The sequence below is a fragment of the Myodes glareolus genome, chromosome 12 (assembly GCF_982192425.1).
Source record: "Myodes glareolus chromosome 12, mMyoGla1.1, whole genome shotgun sequence".
NCBI lineage: Eukaryota > Metazoa > Chordata > Mammalia > Rodentia > Cricetidae > Myodes > Myodes glareolus.
The window spans coordinates 25,393,537-25,410,154 of record NC_142037.1 but is presented as its reverse complement, the minus strand read 5'-3'; the positions used below and the strand labels follow the sequence as shown (position 1 = coordinate 25,410,154).

Genomic DNA, 16,618 nt, shown 5'->3' with positions numbered 1-16,618 from the left:
CTAATGAACACATACTCTACTACTGAACTGCCTCCCCAACCCTTCATTCTTTTTTAGTGAAAACAAATATATATTTGGGCTTAGGCATGTTCAATTTGTGGCTGTTTGCTGTGAAGGCTGAGTTCATAAAAACCCAATAGGCTATTCATGCATAAGATAAGCATCAATGCATGAACAAGTTCATATATACTCGCCCACAATGCTCCTCAAACCTCCCAAAAAACTTAGTAGATTTTATATTGGGATTTTCAATATGAACTTGATTTAGGATAGATTTATTTTCAGTGTATTGAGGTTGAATTTTGTTGTTATGTTTTCACACTTAAATGTTGTTGATGTTTACATAAGACTTCTCGTGTGACTTAGCTGCTGCTTTTACGGAGAGCTGAGGTGTTTGTGAGGAATTCCTGCTTTCTGACTCTAGGTGAAGGTTTGGACATTTGAGGTGTAGAGTTAAATCAGAAATGTTAAGTATTTCATCTTTGTTTCTTATGAATTTGTGATTTTGTTTTAATAACCAAAGGAACATTCCCCATTAGAAGTAACAAGAATAAATTTTTCTTACCAGGGGAAGACTTTTTTGTTATTTTAAAAGGTAGCTTCTGAGCAGTGTTGGTAGTTACACTAGACATTTTTTGTGACCATGGAAAATTATAAGAAATTCTAGCACTTTAGCTATAAATGAAAGTTTTACATTAAATAAGGTAATATTTATTCTAGAGAATACGGATTACAGTGCAAACCTGATTTTGTTGTGTGAATTTATCATGGAAACTTTTGTAAAATGTTTCTTTACATGGAAATTTCACTCTAGGCAATCATTGGCTTATATTTATTGATTTGATTTTACTTGTGGAACTAAGAGCCTCTCGTTGAATGACTATTCAGATTTCAAAGTGACTTGAATTGTTTACATAGCTTCTACCTGAAGGATTTAGAATCTGTTTTCTGATAGTGAAACTAATACATATATATATATTGTGGCCAGAGTATCATATGTTAACACTTTGGCGTGGGAGATAAGTCATCATAAGCTTTTACTACTTAAAATGTTATACATTTGCCTACTAGTTTTATAAATGATGTTGCCTTCAGAATTCGTGTGAAGGTAGAAGCTCAAACTATCTCGCATCTATTGTGCAATGGGAGTCTGTCACTGTTAGATGCGTTCTGTGTCCTTATATGATGACTGCAGAAACTGTTTTGTTGCTCTTAAAAATGGACCCACACATAACAAAATCATGGATTTAGGTGACTCCCGGTTTGTAAGGCTGAGGACTGTGGTGGGCATTGGTCTTTAGCATCTTCACCAGCAGTGCCTCCTGCGAAAATGTGACAGTCTCCCAATGTTAAAGAAACTGGACATGTGCTCTCTCTGTTATTTTTGTTAGATGTAGAAAGTAATAAGCAAATTTCTTTTCCCTGTTGTAACATTTTACAAAAGAGCTGCTAGTCAGGTCTTTATTCTTAAATTAATCTCAAACTGGATATAAAAACTTAAAAATATTTTTTAATTTATTTTTTTAATAGTAGTGTAAGAACTCTGGCTGCTATTTAGTTATTCTGTTTTCTGGATAGAAGCTATTTGAAAAGTCCAGTTTCTGTCCCAGGGTAGCAAAATGTACTTCCTCATTTTGTTATTTTGTGCTTTATAACTTTACACTACCTTTTGAATATACAAACCTCATTCTTCATTGAACGTGAAGACTTTGATTTTTTTGAAGTTAAATTTGAACATGCATATGTCTTTGGCATTCCCTTGCCTCTGATATGTACTAACCAATGAGTGCAGAGGCGAGAACTAAGATTGTACTGTGAGACTTACTGAGGAGTTTCCAGAAGTCAGTATCAAATGGCAGTCCTTAGATTTTTGTATTCTACTTAGTTAACAAAAAAAAAGTGTAGTTATGTGAGGCCTAGTAATGCTGTTCTTGCCAAACAAACTCAGCCAAAATCCCTACAGTGGCAGTGTGGAGAGGGTGACACATGGCTCTGTTGAGTGCGTTTTCACGAATGTTGGAGCTTCTGAAGTCTTGAATGTATCGGGTTTGTCAAGGTACACACGTGCCTTTGTGAATATTCATTCTGGGTCTCACGGACCAGGCCATGAGTGGTGGAATGTAGCAGAGCTGGAGGCTAGAGCTCAATAACCTTGTGAACAAGTTGGAATTGTCATGTTACTGTGTAATTGGTTTGCTTTTAAAATGAACAATAAATTAAATAAAATAAAACATTGTCTTGTTTTTTATCTATTATATATACCATTTCTATACTCTTAAGAAGTCAAGCCTAATTTTTTGAGTAACTTTATGAAGTAACATGATAGTTTTTGCTATGTTAGTGTCAGTCTCTTGATTACTGGGACTTGACTCTAACACTGGGAGCTTGTTTTTTAAAAAGGAAAGTAAAATCTTACTTATTACACCAAATAGTTGTATCAGAAAACAAATAGAACTAAAACAATTCTAGAAATAAAAAACCTATAATTTGTGATGCATTAAATATTTCAGACTATTAGTACATTAAACTTTTGAACATTTTTCATTGTGGTAAGCCTCTTAACTGTGTAGCTATACGCAGATTAATTAAAAATTCTTTTTCAGATAAAACATTTGGGATAGATAAGCTAGGTCAGAAAGGAATCTTGAGATCAAAGTTTTAACATGGAATTTGTTTAAAAAGTAATCAATGTTCAGTTTAAAAATAATCTCATATAGGAACTTTAATCTTGAAAGAGTAAGGCAAATTTGTTTTCCCCCCCGTTTTTTTTTCATACCAGGGCCACAGCCATCTCTGGGAGTTAGTTTTGGAACGCCATTCGGCTCAGGTATTGGCACTGGCTTGCAATCAAGTGGCTTAGGTTCTTCAAACCTTGGAGGTACACTTTCCCTTTTCTCCTATTTCATTGAGCGATGACATTTGAACTGATGGTAGCTATAACACATTTCTGAGAGGATCTGCTGCTGCTTGGGAAGTTAAGGCTCCTTCCATCTGGCAAAAAGGATTCTCTAAACATATCACTACTTTCTAGCATTAGCTTCAGAGCTTAAAAAATTCTGTCCTCTATGGAAAGTAGATTTTAAAAAAAACAAAACTAAGCACCAGAGAGGGTGTTTTTCAATCAGAATGCTGAAATATGAACTTGAGAATTAGTTTAAATCAACTTAGTTTTAATTGAAGTTTTAAATATTAGTTCTAATGTAATTTTGAGATCCAATCTACATCTAGGTTATATACATACTCCTGATCATTATCTTTTTACCTGATAGTGACCTCTTAAAATGTAATTAATTGTATTGTAAATTAAATAGCTCAACTTTTGTCATTTCTATGTATGCTAGGCATATTTGACTGTATGCATACATAAGCAATTCAGATTATTCTAATTGTTTCATAAATTAGTAAGGTAAGTCTATAAAACATGTTAGTGATAAATGCACTCACAATTCTTAGTGCATAATTGGGAATTTATTATATTTTGACAAAAGTATGATATTGTAAAGAAGGTTCTTTTACGAAGGTTTCACTAAAATACAAAGAAAGGCTACATGCTACCACAGTTATTTCATACTAACTGTTCTAATTGAGAATTTTAGAATCATGGCAGGTAGCATAATCTTTTGACTACCGTCCACTTTCCATAGTGTTTTTATAAGTAGTGATAGTTCACTTTCAACTTAAGTATTTCAGTAAAGCCATTGCAGAATAGCAAGAAGAATTTGGCTTTGCTGGAGGTGCATCTTCGCTGTACCGTGCTTATCCAGCACACGTGAAGGTCTGGTTCCATCAACTGCAAATAGAGAGTGGTGGTGCATACCTGGAATCCCAGCACTCAGGAGGCAGAGGCAGGTGGATCAGAAGGTCATCTGCAGCTACGTGGGAAATAACATAAGACTGTAATAAAAATAATTCGGAGTTTGTATAGAGAATTTCTGGTGAACTATCTTTGAGTACTTAGAATTTCTTCATGGGCTTTATATGACAAAAATATGTTTTAAAAGGGAAGACAGTTTTGTTAATATGGAGAGTAACATGACAAAATTTACTGTAATACATAGATTGAGGTAGCTAACTGTCCTGTACTTAGTAATGAGCGGAGAGCACATACCTTGGAATATTGTAGTATTTACACTGTTGTGCAAGTCACACTTGCTTCTGGATTTAGTCAGCCTTCTTATTTTTCCAAAATGAAGTAATGCTTTTTTAGCTAGGCATATATTTAACAGTCTAGTCATTTCAGTGGTCAGAATACCAATATGATCTTGACTTTAGTAGCCTTGTTTTTAAAAATTGCTGCTAGGTCATGAACTAGTCTGGATAAAGTAGTGTTTTATTCAGAATTAATCTACTCAAGAAATCTTAGGTAAGGGAGTAGGTCGCAGACTTACTGAGTCATGTGTGAACACCGTTGACTTGACCTGTGGTGGTGGTTGGTTTTCGTGAGTGCCCTGTGAACTGTGTTTTATGCGCACTGTGTATCTCTCTGTTACCTTCCACTAGGATTTGGAGCTAGCTCTGGTTTCGGATGCGGCACCACAGGGGCCTCCACATTTGGATTTGGAACAACAGATAAACCCTCAGGAAGTCTTAGTGCAGGTTTGTGTGCTTTTGCCTGAATTCTAGGCAGGCTAAAAAGTACAAATCATTTTACTAAAGATTACACACATTCTTATTCCCAGTAACCCTAGAGATCCCCAATTTACTTTCCACTCTGAGGAAGCATGTTCGACTGACAACTGACTAAATTGTGTGGCCTTACTTTTTTTGTTGTATATAATAAGACCTGTAAACAGTTAATTAGAGAGTCATTTGAATCCTAGAGAGTGACTTTATGGTTGAAGGCTTCTTTTCTCCCTAGTAACCCAGTAGTTGTAGTTGGTGCTTTGTTTTTCCATGCTGGAGAACTTTTTTTTTTTATACTGGGGGTGGACATTATGGTTTTACCCATGATAAGCAAGAAGTATACCACTGAGCTATTTCTCCAGCCTAGTTTTACCTTTTACCTTGAACCATAGTCTCACTGAGTTGTGTAGGCTGCTCCTGCCTCAGCCTCCTGAGTAGCTGATACAGTAGATATCACCTGCTGATACCACCAGGCAGCCCAACTAGGAGATGCATCTTAGTCCAAGCAGGTCACCTTCGGTTGTTAGGACCTCTTATTTTAAGGTGTAGTGTAGTTTATGAATAATGGCTAACTTGGTTCTTTGTTCATTTTAAATAGGTTTAATCTACTCCTAGTAGAAAACTCAAAATTATGTTTACCTTTCTATTCACTTTATATTTGTAAATATTACTTGTTTTGATATGTAATGTGTAGGGATAAATAGCATGTCTAAAATAATGATGTAACTGTTAAAAATGTGTTCAAATTTAGGAAATTCCACTTATTATAAGAAGTGTTTAAAACCAGCACTACCAGTGGAGTAAGATTTGTAATCGTTGGTGTCAGGACTAGAATCTAAATACTACATTGGGTAACCAGGCAGTCAAAACACTTGCTCTTCATTGTAAAGGCTCTTATAATACACATTATTGCCTTCTCTTGAACATTGAGGTGGGTTGAGGCTTTGCTGAAAGGGCTTGGAATTTGAGGGCAGGTCCAGATGCCTTGAAAGCCTTTTCTAAAATGTTTTTGGTGAGCTTGAGTGGGAAGGTACTATATAATGATGTAAGGTAATTTTATGCACATAGCACACAAAACGTTAGCATACAGACAAGGAAGTTTCTGGCAGCTTTAACTTTCCTGCAGATTTCAGTTATCTGTGCTAGCTTGCTCTCTTGGTCTGTGTCACTGGACTTCTATCTCAGATGTTCCTTAGCTGTCAGCTAAAGCACTTTCTGTGACGCTCCATGGTAGAGATCCAAGGGCTGTAGGCATTTTCTACTCTTATAAATTGTGTATTCTCAGATAGAAATTTCCACTCATCCCTGTATTTTATATTTGTTTTTGTGATTTAACTTCTCATTTGAATATTTTCTTCCTTGAACATAAGGCTTTGGCAGCTCAAGTACGTCTGGGTTTAACTTCAGCAATCCTGGCATCACGGCATCAGCTGGTTTGACATTTGGGGTGTCCAATCCTGCCTCTGCGGGGTTTGGAACAGGAGGACAACTCCTTCAGTTGAAGAGACCTCCAGCTGGAAACAAAAGAGGAAAGAGATAAACATACGGGTCAATGTGTTGGGAATGCTTAGCAGGCGCTCATTCTATGATTCTATTTTTCTAATGATGTAGTAATTGAACTGCATCTCGGGAGATTTATAAAGTTTTGATATTCTTACTCTGGAAATTGAACTTTGTTTACCTTACCAACATCTTTCTTGTGAATTCAAAATCCAGTTGCAGTTTTGTTGCTATTATTTTTGACTCGCCATGTAAGAAATATTGTGATTAAATTACTTATTGATAGCGGTTAAAAAAACCATCAACCTGTGATTTATTCTAGTGTTAATAGCAATGTTTTTGTGGCTAAGGTTTATGCTGTGAATACATGCACATTGATTTCTTATGCAGATTGTATGAACTCCAGGTCCTTTGGTAGAAGTAGTTTGTTCTTTGACAAGGCCTTTAGAACTGTGCTGCAGGGCATTTTGTGGATATGTATGTAATTATATATAGCGTAATGCACACAACGTGTGTGCACATGAAATATATATTTACACACCTACAACTCTCGCCTCAGACTGTTGTCCTTTTCTAGTGTACTCAGTTACTCATTTTATGCTTTAGATCCTCAGTGCTTACCACAGGAGCTTGGGGTACCTTGTCATTTCATCTGTTTACTAGCTGTGATTATTGGCATAAATATTTAATCCATTCAACTTTACTTATATTTTGACCCTTAGTAGTTACTCCAACTGAGGAATGCTCTAAGGTTCATCAAACAGATTTTAAAAACCTATATTATCCTATATATTCTCATGGTACTTCTATGGAATCTTTTGTCATAAATGATGGACTTTAAGAAGTGTATGTGAACTCCAGACTGATGTTCTGGGGCAAAGAGCTATTAAGCCAAATTGAATCTATGCAGGTAAAGGATGCAATGTTAACTGAGTGAGAACTTGTTTAGCTGTTCCAGTACAGAGTTCCTTTTTATAGGTCTATTGAGAAACCAAATGAGGTAGCTTCTCAGCCTCTTAATATCTTGAGTGCTTAATTTGGACTAGAGAAACTGCATTTTAGGATAAGTCGTTGAAGCAACTGTAAACTTTGTGGTTTCAGGAGTGAATAGAGTCCCAGGAGTGCCACAGAAGTACGTTAGATTGTGTCTGTGTGACCTCTGTCTGTGCCACCATCTGGTGTTGAGTGAGCGGAGAACACCGTAGAGGGAATTGCCTTAGGACCGTGTCAGCATGAAATGTCTTTCAATAGTTTCCAGGTGTAAGGAAAACATGGAATTGCACAAAAATAGTTTAATTTTTTTATGTAGAACGTTTCATACATAATGTTCATCAGTGAATATTTTCAGAATCATTTTTCACCAAGGCACCTTTTTTCTAAAATAGGTGTGGTGTATATAGATGCATATATACACATATATTTTTAGTATAATGTTAGTTGGATTTGAATTATTGTTGGTCTGTTTTATTTATCTGCATATAACTGATTGGCATTCCTAAATTCAATATTTGCATCTTGATGTATTAACATAAGGAGAGCTATCTGTCTCTGAGTACTAAACTTGTTTTTATTTGTATATTTTTGTAATTCTGCAATCCTCAGTCTAGATTACAGGGGAGGATAGGAAAAAGGTGTACTTTGATATTTTAAATTACTGTCAGTTACATATACCATTACAAAAATACTGCTTTGTTGTTTTTTAAGGACGTTGTAATGTGCTGCAAATACCTGAATATTTATATTTCTCTTTTTTTTTCTTTATATACATTTTCATATGTTGAACCACTGGAGACTTGTAATGTTCATTTGTGGTAGGAGTCAGTGTTGTCCTTGTCTCCTTTGTCTTCACCTTGTCCAGAGCCTATTATGGAAACAATAAAATTGTGTTAGTTGCTTTCAATCCTTGTAGGTCTCAGCAGTTGTGCATATATAATTTTGTTACTGCTTCTTTATTCTCTCTCTCTCTCTTTCTCTCTCTCTGTCTTTCTCTCTCGTTTCCTGAGACAGGGTTTCTCTGTGTAACCACTGTGGCTGTGCTGGAACTTGCTCTTGTAAGTGAGCTGGCCTCACTTCCTTATTCTCTTTGGTTGACTTTTAGTGTTTTCTACGCTAGTAAGTTATAGTCTTGCTTTCTTTTGTTTTTAACAATCTAAAGAAAATGGAGTACATTCTGTCTGGGCAGATGGCCCAGTTGTTAATGTGCTTGGCAAGTGAGCGTTCGTGTGTGTGTGTGTGTGTGTGTGTGTGTGTGTGTGTGTGTGTGAGAGAGAGAGAGAGAGAGAGAGAGAGAGAGAGAGAGAGAGAGAGAGAGAGGGCCCTCCTGATTTCAGCCATGTGGGGTTAGGGAGATTAGCCACATCAGCAAGCTCTGGGTTTGACCAAGAGACCCTGCCTCAATGAATAAGGTAGAAAAGCATTCAAGAATGACTTCTAGCTTCAACCTCAGTGTACCGCCCCCGTACATATAATTGGGAAGAGGGAAAAGGAGGATAGTAGGTTCTTTGTCATTTGGTGTTGTCTTCTAAAAAATGATATCGTTACACATCATAATTAGGCGGGTGGACATTGGAGTAAAAAGCTAAGGCTCCTTCAGCTCGGCCTCAGTCTTATCCAACCAAGTGTGCCCTTTATTTGTTTGAGTCTGGCTTGCCACACTGCTCTACAAATATCCTTTCAGTGTGTATGAGTGATCATTCTGCTTTTTTCCCCCCCTGAGGTATTCTCATTTTATTTTCTCTTAGCTTCTTTTTCAACAAGCAGGTTGCTAACAACAAACATATCCTATGACTTTGATTTCTCCCCTTTGTGGTATATTATCCCTCTCTTCCCATGTCAGTTCATAGAGATTGCCATTTGTACACTTTCCTTCTCCTCCATCCCCCAATGGCGTTCTCTCTTGTTGGTCAGTTGGGTTCAATTCTGTAGTTGTGGTGAGTATCCTTGCACATGGCCTGGTAAAAGGCCCCTAGAAGTTAACAGGAAATGCCTGCAGCTGGTCCGCACTTTGCAGCATCTCCTATCCTCTGTCGCCAGATTCCTTGCCCCTGCACTACAAATGGCTTATAGTTAATTCTGCTGCTTGCTTATGGGAGCAGTTGAGCAGTCTCTATTAAACAAGCACAGCGTAACCAATCAAAATACCTATCCCTCTGGGTTGCTGTGGCTGGGGATAAGGGATCAGAGCAGGTTAAAGGGCCCTCTGTTCAGCTGGATGGCCCTTCAGCCTGTAGACTGTTGTCTGCTGGGCTGTTGTATGCATACAAGTAAAACTGTTTCTGGCTCTCAGCTTGGGGTTTTCATCCCTTGGTTTTCTGTGGGATTTCTGATGAATTGACCAGGAAGTGGTTTCACTTTTCTTTGTCTCCCCCTTCCTCTTCTCTGGTGTGTGTGTGCAGTGTGGGGGGGGGGGGAGTGGCTACTTGCCTGGCACCAATGGGCCATTTAATCTGTAAGAGATTGGCTTTTCTGATTGACTTTTCTGGGGAACTGGGACAAAGCTCCTGAATGTGCAGCTGAATCCAGACCCGTGAGCCAGGTCAGGAGATCTCTCATCAGATTGGTAAGAACTCGGTTCGTATGGTTTGGGTTCCAGTTAGCTCACTCCATTGAGTGGAAGAGAACAGTTGTCCAAGAATCCTGCAGCTGTCTGAATAACCTGGTTACAAACAACAGAGGACAACAGCTCTGCAGTGACTTCTGAGCGCCGGGCAAGGGGTGGGAGTGGAGTGAGTGTATTCTAACTGTGGACAAGGGGTGGGAAATCCTGTATATGTGAAGAACTGAGAAAGTGCTGAGTGTCGTCTACTGGGTGGACAACAGTAAGCCTGCACCTGTAGATTGTATTACAAACAACTTCCAAAAGGGAAATTTAGGGTTTGCAGTGAGTGCGAAACTTCCAGATTCTTGGTTTTTTTTTTTGTTTTTTTTTTTTTGTGAAACATGCTTCCTGAATTTGGAGGTGGGACAGCCCCATGATAAAGAGATAGGAAGGTGTTTAAAACAGGATATTGAAAGCACCCCAGCCAGTTTCTTACACTGATTGGCGGCAGAACACTGCCCTCTCAGATGTGCAGCCTAAAAGCCTGCGTGGAAAAGAACTGTGAAATCGTAATGGTAGGATAATAGTCTTAATATAGATCAGAGCCTAAACCTGCCATGAAACCTGTGTTAGCTGAGGAGCCAGAAGTCCCTCCACCATATGTACAGTTGTAACCCTCACTGCCATCACCCATGCCATCAGCACCCAGTGGGAACGGAGCCCTGCCGGTACCCTCCTCGCCCTGTTGGTATCAGCATCATCACGAGCACTCATCAGCAGAACCATCATTTGGAACTTCCCCTCCTTGGGAACAACCATTCCTTCTGAGACCCCTGGGACCACTGGATATATCTCCCTTCACGCCAGTGGGAAAGAGCAGAGAAAACCAAATCCCAGCCCATTGGACATGGTAGATGTCCTGGATGCTCTGCAGGTACCATTCTGAGAGACTTGGACAAATAAGAACAGGTCCTAGGAGGCAGTGTATCAACCTTTCTGCCACTGACTTCTTAAAATGAAAAAAATCACACCCCTCACAAAAAAGGCCCAGCCTTGACTCAGTGCAGTCTCTTATCCAAACTGGTAGCATATGGACAGATTGCTTACCACTACTCCTAAGCATGCTTAGCCCCAAATGAAGACATCCAAGGCCTTCCTTAGGAGGTCCCATTGGGACCCCATTGATGGTGGTGGGGTGGGATTGAAGAGGTTCAGGTGATAGACTGGAAATACTTTTAATCTGAAACAAAAGAAGTAGAAAGGCAATAAACATGGGGGGTGGAAACCTCAGAAGTGCTTTGGGGACCTGTGGAGAGCCTGAATCTATTCTATGAGAGGCTCTGAAACAATCTATATACTCCATTTGACTTCATAGCAGCTAAAAAAGTTGCTTTCTTGGAAGGACAACAAAGTCAATGCAACCTGAGTTGGCAAGGCTTAGAGATATCAGAAGCAAGTTGCAGAAACTTGGAGAGGTTTTGAATGGATGTCAGCCAGTTGCATGGGTGTCTTAGAAAGTTTCTGAGACTAGGAAGCCGCATGTGAAGCCGATCAAAGGTTGGCATGGCGCAGTGTTTACCAAACTGGAACTGTGGCCAATAGGGAGGTTGGGAAGACCTCCTTGCTCGGAGGTGGAATTGGCTTAGCCAGTGCATATTGCCATAGGAAAACTATTGGGGAAAATGAATACCCATGCAAAGCAGAGAGTGCCTGCTCAGGTCCCAGGCAAGGAGAGCCTGGATGATAGCAGCCTAGACTCTGAAAGTCAGAGGCCCCAGGAAAATGAGATTGTAGGCTTAGCTGATAGAGAAAACTGAGGAAGGTCCATTCCATTGGGCCTGCAAGAACATACAGTCAACTGCTGGAGCTGGCCAGTTGACCTTATATGGATGCTGGGACCACCTATTTGTCACCTAACCCATGGCCCCATGTCTGGCTGTTGGGAGTCTAGAAAACCATGAAGTTATCTGTGACTTTCTGTGTCATCCTGATTGTACAGTGCCACTGCTGGGTCTACCTGGGAAAGCTGCAAGCTCAAATAACCTTTAATTCCCCAGGACCAGGAAACTTAAACACCGGGAAGACCTGAAACAAAAATGTTGACTCCTACTGTCCACTGAGGAAAGGAATGATGACTCTGGCCTGGCTGAGAAGCCACAACAGGCACCTGAGCTCCCTCTCACATTTCTTGAGTTATGGATTGGGGTCAGCTCACTAGAGCTCTCCTGAAATATTCCTCCAGTTAAGACCCGGGTTATCGTCAGAGGCAATATTTCTCTCAAAGAAGCGTAAGTTGGGCTTTAAAATGTCTAGAAAAACTCCTAAAATACAGAATCCTCTAGTCCTGTCAAAGAGGTTTGGGGGCACCTCTCCTGCCAGGCCAGAAGCACAGGACTGATACTCACAGAACTTAGGGGCAGCAAATCACAGGAACGTTTCATCCAACTGTCCCCAGCCCTTACATCGTCCTCCAGGGTCTGATCCTGCTGAGGCTGTTCGCTTTAGATGGAAAGGATCAGCTTCTGGATTCACACCCCCTCCCCCCATCCCGGCAGCCTATTTTTGCCTTTCAATGGGAATTTCCTGAAAACAGGGACAAAAGTCAACTTGAACCAGATTGCCCCAGATTTAAAAATTCCCTTACCATTTTTGGCACTGTGCTCATTGACCAGTGTAGCTGTAGACTGCTCCAATGGAGATGATTTACTGCTGGCTGGAGCCACCAAAGAGGCCTGGAGGAACATAGCACGCTTTATCATGCTATGGAAAACTCAATATAACCGCTAATAAGAAGCCCCTATCTAGCCAGGTTTTCTGACCTTCAATCCCAGGACTTGGGAGGCAGAGGCAGGCAGACCAAACTGAGTCTGAGGATTGTCTGATTTACATAGCAAGTTCCAGGCCAGCCAGAGCTACATAGACTGTCTCAAAACAACCCCCATGCCATACACGCAAACACACAAATCTGACAAGGTTAAATATCTCAGGTTCTAGTCACAAGGGCAACTCCAGCTTGGTCCTCAGAGAAAGCAGGCCATCCGCTCTGTTCAGTTCTGCAGGCCCCCGTGTCAGGAGTCTTTTGGAGAGATTTGTCTGGGTACCAGATTTCTCTGTTCTGGCGAGGGGAGGAGGAGGACAGCTTTATAAAGGGGCAGAGCAGGGAGAAAGCCTTGCTGTGGAGAAAAAGGCCAATAAAAAGCTTTAGAAGAAATCAGGCTTCTAATTTCTTGTGTGTAAACATGCTGTTGGATGTGGGGGTCTCTGCCTTACCCCATAGCTTCATAGACTGCTGGGGTCTGTGACTTTGTGCTGGCTGTCCTGCCTATGTGCATCGATGCCACAACACTATTGGTAATGCTGACAAATTGTGAAGATTTAACTCTTGGCTTCATTTTTTTTTCATATAGAAAAGGGTTTCATGGTCTAAGTTGATAAGGACAACTGACTAGGTCTCTTCCTCAAGAGGGCAGCAGATCTCATTACAGATGGTTGTGAGCCACCATGTGGTTTCTGGGAATTGAACTCAGGACCTTTGGAAGAGCAGGCAGTGCTCTTACACTGACTCACAAATGCTAGGATGGCCAGATAGCAGGGAATGCTGTGTGAAGCCCATGAAGTGGTTCAAAATCTAAACCCTGCAGCATTGCCTGTTGGGCCAGGCTAACCAAGTCATGACCCCGTTGATGCCATGATGAGATATTTTCTGGCAGGCCGGATCTAACAGACACACCTAAAGATCCTGATATAGCCTGTCTTATGATGGCAATAGTTTTATAGAAGGAGAAGGGTGCTCTGATGACCCTCAATTCTTCCACTGAGGCAAAGAGTCTGCCCAAGGGGACCAACACAAAAGGTAGAACTCAGCTTCCACAACAGTGCCGCAGGTGGCGGTGGGATGAACCGGAGCATATGTACAGGTTCGTGCGCTGCGCCCTGTTGCATGTGCTCAGGGCTCTATGTAAAGAAAGGGGTTGATCAGCTCAGGAAGGAAAGGCATAAAACACAGCAAAGAAATCAGAACTCTTAGAGGATGTGTAGCCCCTAAGGAGATGGCTGTTGTGCAGCTCTGGGGACACCAGGAGGGAAGTGCTATAACTTCCGGGGAAACTGCAGAATGGGTCAAGAGGTGAAACAACTGGAAGGGTAGGGCTGGCAGGTGCTACAGTCCCGTTATTTCCCAGCCAGCCAGGGAAATGGCTTGGCTTAAGACTGAAAATGGGGACTCCCGTGGGTGGTGGAAATTTCAAAGACGAAGATCACCATTGCTGAAGCCATTGCCTCTGTATGGGACCTCATGTCAGCTGGATGTCTCTGGAAAGTATGCTAGGTTGCTCCTTACATTCCTGCCTCCCCATGTGGCTTGGCGAGCTTGTGACCACCCCTGCTTGGAATAACCTGTTGGAGGAACCCTATTTGATACTGTGGTTGTTGACTTTACAGAGCTCCCCCAAGCTAGGGGCGGCAAATACTTGTTTGTCTTCGTATGTGCATTGTCAGCTTGGATAGAAGTCTTTCCTATGCTTATGGGAAGGGCATCTGAAGTAATATGGCTTCTAAGAGAAGTAATTTCTGGGTTTGGGATTCCTATTGCTCTAGGGTCAAACATTGGACCAGCATTTGCAGCAGAGAAAGTACAATTGGTAGCTAAGGGGTTAAAAATCACCTGGAAGCTACACAAATCCTACCATCCGTAGAGCTCTTGAAAGGTGGGGTATGTGAACAGTAAAATTACAAATAAGCAAACTGGCAAAAGGCTCACAAAACACTGGGACCAGTTGTTGACAGTTGCTTTGCTAAGAATCAGAACCACTTCCAAACAAACAGGGTTTTCTGTTCCTGAAATCCTTTGTGGGCATCCTCTTGTCAGAGGAGTACAGGGGAATTTAAGAGGAGCAGGCAATAGTACTTTAAGACAGTAGATGCAGGGGCTACGCTCGGCCCCGCTCCCATAACCTCACAAAGCCAGGAAGCCTAACTCCAAACACACACTCCTTTAAACCAGGAGATGCAGTCTGCATAAAGGAATGGAATGTCCAGGCCCTGAAGCCTTTAAGGAAAGGTCGACTCACTGTTACTTTATCCACTCCCACTGCAGTGAAGGCGGCTGACATGACTCCCAGGATTCATCACAGCCAAGAGAATCCAGCCTCCAATAGCTGGGAATGTGCTCTTGATCCAGCGACGCCGTGCAAGCTGACCTTCCGAAGGAATCCAGCTGCACCACGAAAGGACTTGAAGAGATCAAGAGGCACAACTAGACCAGAGAACAGCAACAGCCCAGCTCCAGCAAGCTGACTGCCCTACTCATGCTGGAACCTGGGGGAATCAGCCATTGGTGGGACGAAAGCTGCTGCTCTGCCTACTGGCTCGTGAATGCATTACCAATGCCTCGCTCTTACCTCTTGCAATCATCCTGTTTTGGGCCTGAGCTACAGGTGGCTGCCCCAGCGGACTGGTGGCCAGAGGCTCCTGTTAGCCATCTCTTACCTCTTTTGCACAAGGTGCATGGCTGTCCTTCTGTTTCTTGTAACTTGGCTCTCTGTCATGGTCTCTGAACCATTCTGTGATTCTTGCATGGGGTTACCTGGACTCTGTTCTGTCACATTCATTTTGAATCTCAGGAAAATACCTCAAGAACTTGACTCTGAAGACCAGTGTACCTGTTTTAACCCCCAGTACCTGCCCCCTTTTGTGAGAAATTCAAAGATGGGATAGAACCTTTTTACAAAAATACAGCCTCTGATCCCTCTGCATCAAAGACAATCTCTTCTGATGTATGTGGAATCATAAGGCAAGCTCAGTCCATTACAGCAGCTTATGCGGCAGCCTCCAACAAGGACAGTCATACAGTCAATAAAATAATTCCCATATAAACAACTCTGATTTGTGCTGGGGTCTAGAACAAGCTAGCTATAAAATTCTTGGGGGTCCCTGGTTCCCCAAAGAAACTGAGGACAACAGAGTAATGACATATCTCCAGTTGGGTAGTTGGGGTGCCTCCAGGTGGATGTAACCACACCTTGCCGTGAGTCGGGCTGATAAGCATTTTGACTTTACTGTCTTTGAACCAGGAAGCCCAGAATTGAGAAAGGTCCTCTGTTTGAAATACACATAGTCAGCCCGAACCCAGGGACTTTTCTGTTGGTTGAAGGGTTAATGTTTTGCACTGACCCTCCGCCCATGCAGCCTTCTTTCTACTATGAGGGTGCACTCACATCCGTTCTTAATCATGACAGCGACTATAGCCTAGTCTCTCAACATCTGTCCTTGTTACACATATGGGGGAATTGACACAGGAGAGGAATGGCCCTGGGATCCTAGAAGGTTTAGTTTTCTAGAGCCCTATAATAAGATCTAACCACCTAACTACAGGGGTCTGGCTCCTCAAAACTTAAATCACTGGGCAAACTATTGCCCAATGGGGAAGCAAACTCACTTCACCTGTGGAAATCTTGGCATGTTTGGCCCAGAGGTTTTAGGATGCTACCACCCAAAGAACTCTGGTGAGGATCTCCTAACTGCTATGAACCCAACTCCCATCCACTATCACACTGTTCTCGCCTCTGATAGGGACCAGATGATGTGGAGCCCCATGTGGAGTGTATTGGCTCTTTGGGAGAATAGCATGAATTCCATCAAATTAGCCAGACTCCTGCGTACTGATGGTGCCACATGGCCTTTTTCCTTCCTACCCCCTCAGGAACAGGGAACAGCCAGAGGATGTGTATGCATGGGCTGGTTATTCAGAGAAAGGAAACAAAACCCACTAGCTATAAGAACTAGTGACCAGTTTTTATGATTCAATATTCTCTGGTCCAGCCACTAGGATAGTAGATAGGTCCCGGGGCTAGCATACTGTCTCTGTATGTTAAACTGCAATGTTAGGTCACAGACTGTCTTTAGATTTATGATTAATACAACTCAACCCTGCTCTTGAGTTGCTAACTAATCAAGACA

The 16,618-nt window shown here is 41.6% G+C and overlaps 1 protein-coding gene across 4 annotated transcripts in view; it reads left to right on the top strand.

The window, feature by feature from the left end:
• Nup58 (nucleoporin 58) overlaps positions 1-16,618 on the top strand; it is a 56,322-nt gene that overhangs the window by 27,443 nt on the left and 12,261 nt on the right. Inside the window, exons 13-15 of one of the 4 annotated variants that reach the window (XM_048448010.3) lie at positions 2,780-2,827; positions 4,501-4,596; positions 5,994-8,023. In XM_048448010.3, the coding sequence (XP_048303967.3) occupies positions 2,780-2,827; positions 4,501-4,596; positions 5,994-6,163 (314 nt within the window). In that variant the 3' untranslated portion in view covers positions 6,164-8,023. Of the gene's footprint in view, positions 1-2,779; positions 2,879-4,500; positions 4,597-5,993; positions 8,024-16,618 lie in introns of those variants that run through there. The other 3 variants (XM_048448008.3, XM_048448020.3, XM_085698598.2) reach the window with 3 other exon arrangements.